This window comes from Pinus tabuliformis, chromosome 7 (genome assembly GCF_031772625.1).
Source record: "Pinus tabuliformis cultivar Carrire ecotype Pingquan chromosome 7, CPIR1, whole genome shotgun sequence".
Classification (NCBI taxonomy): Eukaryota; Viridiplantae; Streptophyta; class Pinopsida; order Pinales; family Pinaceae; genus Pinus; species Pinus tabuliformis.
In genome coordinates, this window is record NC_142293.1 from 1,944,222,440 (window position 1) to 1,944,234,168 (window position 11,729).

The 11,729-nt window shown below is 41.0% G+C and overlaps 1 protein-coding gene across 1 annotated transcript in view; it reads left to right on the forward strand.

The window, feature by feature from the left end:
- LOC149256251 (GPCR-type G protein COLD1-like) overlaps positions 1–1,879 on the forward strand; it is a 181,103-nt gene extending 179,224 nt beyond the window's left edge. Inside the window, exon 6 of the mRNA XM_089455283.1 lies at positions 1,743–1,879. Within this exon, the coding sequence (XP_089311409.1) occupies positions 1,743–1,879 (137 nt within the window). The remainder of the gene's footprint in view (positions 1–1,742) is intronic.
- Positions 1,880–11,729: the final 9,850 nt, after the last annotated feature.

Genomic DNA, 11,729 nt, shown 5'->3' on the forward strand with positions numbered 1-11,729 from the left:
TCACTGTCACATAGATCACAATCTCACAGTAGTATAGATCACTATCTCAAGTCATATAGATTACTATCTCATAGTTGTATAGATCACTAACTGTAGAATAAATCACTATCTCAAGACAAGTACTTGTCCATACATCATATAGAAGTACAAAATGTATGTCATAGAAACAGAGTGCGAGTAACTTAACTTATATATGAGCCATTGTGTAAACAAAATGATCTATAAAGAAATATAATGCTAGTCATTGTATAATAATGCAAACCATTGATAAATGCGAGCCATGCTGAAGAATACAAGCCATGTATAGACTCATAGAGTGTGAGCCACTTGTGTAGACACAGGATGCCACTATATAGTCAACGATGCGATGCCAGTGTAATGATCAAGTGCAGTGACATCATTGTGCCATCAAATGATGCGATGCCATTGTAATGATCAAGTGAAGCAATGTCACTGTGTCGTCAAATGATGCGATGCCAGGTAATGGAATCGAATCCTTATAATATGACCACTGTAATGATGTGACCACTATAATGAAATGCAAGTCTTGTAGTACGACCACTGTAATGAATTGCGAGCCCTATAATAGAATGCAAGCCTTATAGATGTCATACAAGCCATAGAGATAAGAAGCAATCCATAGAGATGAGTTGGTAGCCACTTATAGAGATATGTAAACCTCGTGAAGCATACGGACCAAAAATAATATAGATGTGAACCCACAGAGAGAAGAGCAAGCTGCAAAAATCATTACATGTCTTATACCTGAGTTTTTATCTCCCTCAGAAGATCATCGGATTGGCTTATCAAATTCTGGAACTTAGATGCCAATATATAGTTGATTGTTGATGCAAAGGGTTATGATTTTAGGTGAGCCAACTTGACCAAATTTGAAATTTGAAATTTAATGTTTTCCTTTTTGAATTGGAGCCAACATGGTGAAGACTTTAATAATTTGCTCTTAACCCCAAATAAATTTAATCATATCAATTAACAATTAATATTTTTTTCTCTAATCAATTGCAAGATCTTTATAGGTGGTGCAGGAAGGGGTTCTTTAACGACAATGTTGAAAAAGTCGACAAAAAGTCGGGATTAAATCCTAAAAACCCAACTTTTTCAGCAAAACGATTAAATCGGCCAACTTTTTGCAGACTTTTTCACTGCCAAAAAAATCGCGGTTTAATCGAATTAATCCTGATTTTATCGGGAGTCGACCAAAAAAGTTGGCCATCTTGAGAGTTCAGACTCAGACAAGACTCAAGATTCAGGGGTTGTTTCACTATTTTGATATTTGATGTAGCACTAGACTTCATATACATATTATATATTAGCTTTCTTTCCATGTTTATGTGGAAATGCATTTATTTGATGTTGTGGATAATCTAGATGCTAAAAAAAAAAATAGATGAATATTTTTGTGTTTTTTAATTTTTCCGACTTTTTCAAAAAACTCCTGACTTTAACGAGTTTTTCGACCTTTGGACCCTTGCCGATTTAATCCCGACTTCAACTTTTTCCACATTGGTTCTTTTGGAATTTCTCCCCGGCTGCCAATTTCAACTCATAGGAGTTATCTTGTTTTTATTCTCTTATTGCCACCATTAAACTATATAATTGTTCTATTTATTGATTCATGAGCATAATTCAATTTGAGTTACATTGTACTTATTCTTAATATGTCTTTTATTACAATTGTTTTCTAGATGACTAATACAAATAATCAATGCCATTGGTTGCAGATATAAAAGGTTTGGAAGCAGAGGTGCAAGCTTTGGAGGAACTTTCGAAGCAACTATTCTTGGAGGTTTATGAATTGCGTCAAGCTAAGGTGCTTCGTTTTAGAATTCCTATAAATAGAAACCTTTTGGAACTATAGTTTTGGGTCATTGTTTGGTAGCTCTATCTTGTGAATGATTTATCTAGCAATTTGAATTATGTTATGAGCCTTAATAGAAGGTAGAGAATTGCATTTTGTCATGGTGAGAGAGTCACATGGCTGTGTTAGATTTAGACATTGGAGCTGCTCTTAACAGTCTAGTATTTTTAAGTTGTTTCAAAATAATTCAATATTTGTCTATGTGGAAGAATGATTTATTTGGATCATCTAACATGTTGAAATGTAATTGGATTATCCTTTTAGACTCTATTAGAATAACACAAGATGGTCAGACAAGATACCATGGATGTGGGCTTGAAGCCACCATTGCACAGAGGTTCATCTCATGCTTGTCAATGTGAATACTGATAAGATGCATGATATCTTAGAGCAGTGAATGATTTACATGTATATGATTGATCTAGTATCTATATTACCTTTCTATGGTCACATGAGCTCCAATCTATGGGCCCTGTTGACGCAAAATATAGCAGGTCGTGGAGAAGGAAACCCTATGTTGACTGCTGAGTTGCACTTAGCAGATGTTATGAAGACTCCATAACCCAAGACACAAAGTGCACATCAAAATTTTTCAGAATCCCAGAAGTTAGCAGGGCATTCTAGCCCCTTTCTCTCTCTCTCTCTCTCTCTCTACATTTTGTTTTCAAATTTTGCAACCCTGCGGGGAATTGTAGAACATGTTGCCAGCATGATGAAAAAAACTTTGTAACAGGCCTAGGAGACTTGGGACCTTGTCATCATGTGAGTGCAGTCTAGAGTGTTTTTTTAGTTAGCTAATTATCTATGTTTTTTAACGATGGATAACTAGCTAAGTTTTACAGTCATAGATACCCGCAAAGCTGGAGTGTGGCTTAATGGTGGGGCGTTGGGTCTGTTCTAGTGTCCAGAGTCGATGCATATTACAATGTTAGGTCATCTATAAAGTTTTGCGGAATTTTACTATGTCTAGGTATGATTTTTTAATAATTAAAAATTTCCCGCAAAATGTTGAGGGTGTATGGGTACTCAAGATTCATCCTCTCCAGCGCAACATTCTTCTAGGACATATTATGGGGGTCAAAAAATCAATTCTACACCCTCAAAACCCACTTTTCCTTATGTCTAGTGGATAAAATGGAAATAAACTGCCCAAAAATTAAATAATGAGAGAATAATAAATTCTCGCCAGATCAAAGAAGGGAAAAATGACATGGAAAATCACCATAAGTTAGGTGAAGACAAAGACCAAGTTAGTGATGAATTTGAAAGCCACATAAGATGGCCAAATCTCAGTGCCAAGTGGGGCGAATTTGTGATTGCTACAGCTAGTTTGAGGGACCAAATCCCATGAAACGTGGTCTATCAGTAGTTAGAAAGGAAGCCGAGTTCATTACTTGAGATTGGCAGCTTTATTGGAGTCAAAAGAACAGTCAAAAGGGAGTTAACTCCCTCATCTTCTCCACTCATCACACTTGTCCATATGTTGGCAGCCTAAAATCCACACACAGGACCAGATTGGAGCCTCTATGCACAATAGTTTGAGACACTTGTTGGGGACTGTTGTTACTTGTTTGAGCTGGGAGCTAATTGTGGGATGTGTTCTCCTTTGTCTCCACTCCAACTCATGCATGGCAGCTAAGAGGGAGTATGCGCCAGCTAGAAGAGGATTTGCTGGCCAATGAGGGAAATCACACTACTAGTCTTATGACACTTATAAAAGCTCAAATTACACATGGAAGGTCGCCCTCATACACGTGGAAATCCATTGGAACATTGGGATCATCTCCATCTTGTAACTTGTTTCATCATTGGTCATTGGGATTTCCTCCCAATTTCTTATAAATGTAACCATGGGATCTTATTGGAGCATGGTTGGAAGTTGGAAGCTTGTTGTAACTCTGCTAACTTTTTTTTTGATTCAAGTAATAAGGAAGTTAAAGTCTTTGGGGGACACCAAGCTAGGTTTTATGTTGTTTCTCCTGGTAGGATAAGGTAACACGGTATTTTTTTGAGTTCTTGCATTTGCAACAATTTTTGTGTTGTAGTCTGAGGGCATTCTTGTCTAGGGAGGTGTTGACCACTGGAGTGGCACCTGATGATTATATGAAGACTCCACGCCCAAGGATGATTCAGAAGACAGTTGTACCATCATATATCATCAGTCAACAGAGTTTTTTAACTCTACTGCTATCTTCTCATCATCTTGTTGAAATTTGGTACCGAAGGACAGGTGGTTCCCTTAGGCTTTGATCTTTGGCCTAGGGAAAAGTGTCCAAAAGAATTTTATTTTTCTCCTAAAGTGACTTTATAATTTTATAAAGTTAAATCTAATTTAAAAGTGACTTTAAGTGATAAAGTTATTAAGTCTAATTTTAAAGTGACTTTTATAAAGTCAATGGAAAATTAGAAAGGAAAAGTGACTTTGAAAATAAATGACTAAGTGGGTCTTTATTAAAGTGGGGTGAATTAAAAAATAGAAAGTGAGATTTAAATGAGCATTTAATCTCAACCATTGATCTAAATCTATTTCAGCCATTGGATTTAGAGATCACCCAAAAGTCACTTGGATCACCCAAAAGTCACTTGGAGTTATATTAAAGGAGGAAAAGGAGGAAAAGGTCATTCATTCTTTCATGAGTAGATTGAGAGAAGGAGAGCAAGAGAGCAAGAGAGCAAGAGAGATTTCTGAGCAGAGAGGAGAAGGAGACAGCAGCTTGGCACACATTCCAAGGCAGCAGTTGAGCAGATTTGTACAGCTGATTCAGAGCATAGTGAAAGGCAGATTTTTGCACAAAAATCGAGGAGCAGTTTGCTGATTTTTCTGCACACAAAGCGGAGGCCGTACAACATTTATTGCTGTCCTGTTTGCTGTAATTTCCAGATTGCTGTGAGGCACGGGAAAAGAGATACGTTGTAAATTTGCTTGCTGATTTTTTGCTGAATAATTCTCACTGTAAAAGGCAATTTTCAGAAATAAAGAAGAACTCTCAAACTGGTTTTCCCCAAGAGTTGTAGGGGGTTTTTCCAGGGTCAAGTTGACCAAAAATATCAGTGTTTTAATGTGTTTTAATGGCTGTTTTTGATTGCTGATTTTTAATTCTGCAATTTCCAGCATTCTGAAAAATTTCCAGAATTTGTGTTTTCAGCAATATTTATTTTTTTCAGTCTGTTAAATGTATGGTTATGGGAATGGGCATTTAACTACATGGGAGAAATAAGGAGAAACTGAAAACCGGGGTGGGAAAAGAGAAATTTCTACATGGTATCAGAGCTTGAGTGCTGAAGGGCAGTTTGGGACAGCAAAAAGGAAAAATTACAGTTGCTGATTTTTCACTCAGAAAATTCCAGCAAGCTGATTTGTTCATAAACAACAGTTTTATCTTTACTACAACAGTGCTATTTTTCAGTTTTAGGACAGCAGGATGTCATTGGGATTGAGGGTGGAGGATAGGTTGGATGGGCATACAAATTACAGCGTTTGGAAGGAGAGAATGCAGAGTATCTTTGAGGAGGCAGAAGTCTGGGATATCATGGTGCATACCGCACAGAACTTGTTGTTGTGCCCACTGATGTTACTCAGTTGGCTGAGTATAAAAAGAAGAACAATAAGGGTAAGAGGCTGATTCTAGACGGAATCAAAGACCATTGCATTCCTAATGTGAGAGGAAAGAGCAATGCCCATGAGATGTGGACAGCATTGTCCAATCTCTACCAGAGTACCAATGAGAACCAGAAGATGGTCCTGAAGGAGAAGTTGGAGAACATTAAGATGGGGAATGATAGTGCAGCTGGATATCTCACAAAGATTACCAATGTGAGAGATGAGTTGGCAGCGATTGGAGAGGCCATTCCATCCACTGAGTTGGTGCGTATTGCAGTGAATGGCCTCCCCCGTTCATGGTTGAACTTTGCTGATGGGGTTTGTGCACGTGAGACCCTTCCCACATGGGAGAGGTTTTGGGATGATTGTATTCAGACAGAGATCAGGAAAGGACAGCTTGGGGCAGCCAAGCCAGTTGAGCAGGATGAGGACGTAGCACTGGTGGCAGGAGGCAAGAAAGGCAAAGGGAAGAAGCAGGCTTCCACAAGTGGTGGTGGGGGCAAAGGCAAAGGTAAAGGTAAACAGGGGAACACACAGAAGGACTATTCCAAGGTGAAGTGTTGGAATTGTCAAAAGATGGGACACTATGCAGTTGTGTGTCCGGAGAAGAAGAAGAAGGGGAAGAACCAGGACGTGGCAGCTTCAGCAGAGATTGAGGACTTTGCTGGTCGTTTTGACCGAGAGTTTGCGTTCACTACGTGTGAGTCCTCTAGTGCAGGATCACCTGCCACTCAGGTTCAGAGGGAGCATGCTTTTCCCTCGATTAGCGGAGCATCTACAGGTATCTGGTATGTGGACAGTGGGGCTTCACGTCACATGACAGGAGTCCGTGAGTACTTCTCAGAGCTTTCAGAGAGTGGCATTGATATTGAGGTAGTACTCGGTGATGACAGAGTTGTTAGAGCAGTCGGGGTGGGGACAGTGACATTTCAGAGGGAGTCCAAACCTCCCTTGAAGGTGTCAGAGGTTCTTTATGTGCCAGGGATGAGGAAGAACCTCATATCCGTCTCAGCTTTGGAGGACAGAGGATATGAGGTACTGTTCAGGGGAGGACATGTGTTGATGTATCCCAGGGACGCTCCAGCTGATTCAGCTAGAGTGATAGGTGTACGCCATGCAAAGGTGTACAAGTTTGCATTCCAGCCCCTTTTGGCATTGAGCAGTAGTACCGACAGCAGAGCTAGCAGTTCTGAGCTGTGTGAGATTTGGCACCGCAGGATGGGACACATGTATCATGGAGCCTTGAGGACATTGCAGGAGATCACTACAGGTGTGCCAGATTTCAGTACTGATCACTTTGATACTTGCAGAGGTTGTGTGATGGGCAAGTTTGCCAAATCCCCTTTTCCCAGCAGTGACAGCAGAGCGACGGGGATACTTGATTTGATTCATTCCGATGTGAGCGGTCGAATGTCTCATGTTTCCTTGAGTGGATATGAGTACTATGTGTTATTCATTGATGATCACTCCAGGAGGACCTGGATTTATTTTTTGAAGACCAAGAGTGAGGTCTTCAAGCGGTTTCAGGAGTTCAGAGCTCTTGTGGAGACACAGACAGGTCGAAAGATCAAGTCCTTGAGGTCGGACAATGGAGGAGAGTACACCCTTGGAGAGTTTGTTGACTATTGTGCGGAGGCATGCATTAGGAGGGAGTTTACTGTTCCTTACAACCCCCAGCAGAACGGGGTTGCAGAGAGGAATAACAGATCCATCATAGAGGCTGCCAAAGCCATGATACATGATCAGGGGTTGCCATTGTTCTTGTGGGCAGAGGCCTGCAACACAGCTGTTTACTTGCAGAACAGGAGTCCGCATCGTGCCTTGGGGCACATGACTCCTGAGGAGGCTTTCTCTGGGAAGAAACCTGATCTTGGTCATCTTCATATCTTTGGATGCATTACATACTCCTATATACCCAAGGAGGAGAGGACCAAACTAGAGCCCACCGCAGAGAAGGGTATCTTTGTGGGCTACAGTGAGACCTCAAAGGCCTTTCGGATTTACATTCCTGCACAGAGGAGAGTTGTTGTCAGACGGGATGTGAAGTTCGAGGAGGACAGGGCCTTTAGGAGGTCACGGGAGTTAGAGTATCTGGATCAGCCAGATCCTCAGCAGCAGTTGAGTCAGTCGCAAGGATCCAGTGGGCAGGGATCAGGAGGATCCGGAGGTACATCTATGAGGATGTCAGGTCCATCAGTGAGCAGTGGCTCGCCGAGCCAGAGGGGTGGTGCTCCGGGCAGCATGCAGAGCAGTTCACAGAGCAGTTCACTAGGGAGTCCACTGATGGACAGTTCACACGGTACCTCAGCTTCTACAGGTTCAGGTGCAGGCAGGAGGACAGCAGACAGACAGTCAGGAGTTCAGGCTACTGATGGTGATGAGGAGGAGGAGTTTCATTCTCCTATGGGAGAAGCATGCTCAGGGAAGAGGAAGCCCAAGTGGCTTCATGACACCTTGAGAGATGCCACATTTGTTGCTGAGCCGAAGAGGCCGGTCAGAGAGAGTAGACCACCTGAGAGGTTTTGTAGTTATATGGCGATGGTTACCAGCATCCTTGACTCTGAGCCTTCTAGCTATGAGGAGGCAGCTAGCCAGCAGGTCTGGAGAGAGGCCATACAGGAGGAGTATTCTTCTATCATGAAGAATGATGTTTGGGAGGTGGTGCCGAGGCCTGAGGGCAAATCCGTGGTTACTTCCAGATGGCTTTACAAGGTAAAGCATGCTGCAGATGGCAGCATTGAGAAATTCAAAGCGAGGTTTGTGGCTAGAGGGTTCTCCCAGGTAGAGGGAGTTGATTATGAGGAGACCTTCGCTCCCGTGGCTCGATATACTTCGATCCGCTCCATTATATCGATAGCAACAGAGATGGGTTGGAAGATCCACCAGATGGATGTGAAGACCGCATTTCTCAATGGCTTCATACAGGAGGAGGTGTACATTGAGCAGCCACAAGGCTTTGAGGTGCATGGGAAGGAGTCCCATGTGTGCAGATTGAAGAAGGCCCTTTATGGCCTGAAGCAAGCTCCCAGAGCTTGGTACTCCAGGATAGATGCATACTTGCAGGGGATGGGTTTCACAAAGAGTGAGGCAGATCCGAACCTTTACTTTATTGTGATTGGTGAGGAGCCTCTCATTCTGGTGCTGTATGTGGATGACTTGATCATTACAGGTGCAGAGAGACTCATAGAGCACTGCAGGAGAGATCTTGCGGCGGAGTTTGAGATGAAGGACATTGGCTTGATGCATTACTTTTTGGGTTTGGAGGTGTGGCAGGAGGAGGGGCATTTCTTCCTGGGGCAGGGGAAGTATATTGTGGACATCCTTAGCAGATTCCACATGGAGGATTGTAGACCCATGTCGACACCGATGATCACCAACTGGAAGAAGCTTCATGCTTCGGATTCCGAGTTGGTGGATCCCACATTGTACAGGCAGCTGATTGGTTCCTTGATGTATTTGGTCAACACTAGACCAGATATCTGTTTTGCAGTCAACACGACTAGTCAGTTTATGTGTGACCCTAGGAAGGTTCACTGGGTGGCTGCAAAACACATTTTGCGGTACTTGCAGGGGACAGTGGATTATGGTCTGGACTACAGGGAGGGAGATGGAGTGAGATTGGCAGGATACACTGATTCTGATTGGGCAGGTTGTGCTTCTGATAGGAAGAGCACTTCAGGGTGTTATTTTTGGGTTGGGTTCAGCAGTAGTGTCATGGTTCAGCCGGAAGCAGCAGTCAGTAGCACTGAGTTCAGCGGAAGCAGAGTATATGGCAGCCAGTCTAGCTAGTTGTGAGGCTATCTGGCTTCGCAAGATGTTGTTTGGCTTATTTGGTCAGCCGTTGAGACCTTCAGTGATTTACTGTGATAATCAGAGTTGCATTAAACTCACGGAGAATCCAATATTTCATGACAGGTCAAAGCATATCGGGATCAGATATCATTTCATCAGAGACTATGTTCAGAAGGGAGCTGTGAAACTTGAGTATATTTCCACTGATGAGCAGGTTGCAGATATCCTTACCAAAGCCTTACCACGGGGCAAGCATGTCTACTTCAGAGACAAGATGGGTGTGGTGAGGAACGCCTTCCTCGGTAAGAGGGAGTGTTGAAATTTGGTACCGGAGGACAGGTGGTTCCCTTAGGCTTTGATCTTTGGCCTAGGGAAAAGTGTCCAAAAGAATTTAATTTTTCTCCTAAAGTGACTTTATAATTTTATAAAGTTAAATCTAATTTAAAAGTGACTTTAAGTGATAAAGTTATTAAGTCTAATTTTAAAATGACTTTTATAAAGTCAATGAAAAATTAGAAAGGAAAAGTGACTTTGGAAATAAATGACTAAGTGGGTCTTTATTAAAGTGGGGTGAATTAAAAAATAGAAAGTGAGATTTAAATGAGCATTTAATCTCAACCATTGATCTAAATCTATTTCAGCCATTGGATTTAGAGATCACCCAAAAGTCACTTGGATCACCCAAAAGTCACTTGGAGTTATATTAAAGGAGGAAAAGGAGGAAAAGGTCATTCATTTTTTCATGAGCAGATTGGGAGAAGGAGAGCAAGAGAGCAAGAGAGATTTCTGAGCAGAGAGGAGAAGGAGACAGCAACTTGGGACACATTCCAAGGCAGTAGTTGAGCAGATTTGTACAGCTGATTCAGCACATAGTGAAAGGCAGATTTTTGCACAAAAATCGAGGAGCAGTTTGCTGATTTTTCTGCACACAAAGCGGAGACCGTACAGCATTTATTGCTGTCCTGTTTGCTGTAATTTCCAGATTGCTGTGAGGCACGGGAAAGGAGATAAGTTGTAAATTTGCTTGCTGATTTTTTCTGAATAATTCTCACTGTAAAAGGCAATTTTCAGAAATAAAGAAGAGCTCTCAAACTGGTTTTCCCGAAGAGTTGTAGGGGGTTTTTCCAGGGTCAAGTTGACCAAAAATATCAGTGTTTTAATGTGTTTTAATGGCTGTTTTTGATTGCTGATTTTTAATTCTGCAATTTCCAGCATTCTGAAAAATTTCCAGAATTTGTGTTTTCAGCAATATTTTTTTTTTTCAGTCTGTTAAATGTATGGTTATGGGAATGGGCATTTAACTACATGGGAGAAATAAGGAGAAACTGAAAACCGGGGTGGGAAAAGAGAAATTTCTACACATCTTTCTTGTACCCAAATTCCACACCCCGCGGGGAATTGTAATAAGTGATACTAGTAATGATGAGTTTTTTGAGTCTGTAACAGGCTCAGGGTGTTAGGACTCGATCAGCAAACAAGTACACCTTGGAGTGTTTTTTTTAATCTGGTTAATTATCTTTTTTTTCTTCAGAGGCAGATATTTTTTTGGGTTTTTTCACTCACTTTTTACTCCAAAGCCGGGGTGACGGTTTGAAGGTTGAGCCCCTAATACATCTTAGTTTCTAGAGTCTATGTATATTACCATACTAGATAAAAAATTTCGTAGAATTTTGTTTGGTCTAGGTAGTCATTTTCTAATATTTTTAATTTTCTCGCAAGTCAAAAATTGCAAATAAAATTGTATTTAAATTGTAATAAGCGTAGTCTAGAGAAGTTGTATGAGGTATGAGTAATCAAAATTACACTTCTCACCCTCAACTTTCTACTATGACACACTTTGAGAGGTTAATAATGTGTTTTGGACCCTCAAAACTCACTTTTCGTAAGTTTAGTGGGAAATCAGGCAATTAATTAAGCCAAAAATTAAAGAAATGGAGAAAAATAAATATCCACACATGCTAAATGTTGTGAAAATGAGGTGGAAAATTATGGGGGAGTTAAAATGAAGTCCGAAAGTGATGTGGACTCCTAAAATCAAAGAAAGGACATGTACTCAAATAAAATCGAATTTCTGGCATTAAATGATAATGCTGCTTACTTGGAAATTCGAATTTGTGAAGTAAATGCACATCTGGGAGGATTTGGGAGAATATTTGGTGGATATTTTTGTGGAAAATTGTCCCCACATGGGTTACCACCCATATACACTTGTCATTCTATCATAAAATTCGAATTTGGCACAAAAGGGAAGAAGAAAATGATGTCCACTTGCCAATATTCGATTTTTACACTTGGCATTGGAGCTCGATTCAACAAATTCGAATTTCTATTTGGGATTTCCACCTCATGCTACTTGTTTAATCTCTTCTACATTGAGATTGACTCCCATAGTTCTATATAATAGAGCCTTGAGCTCTCATTTGTGTCATGTAATACGAGCTATTGTGCTTGAGGAAA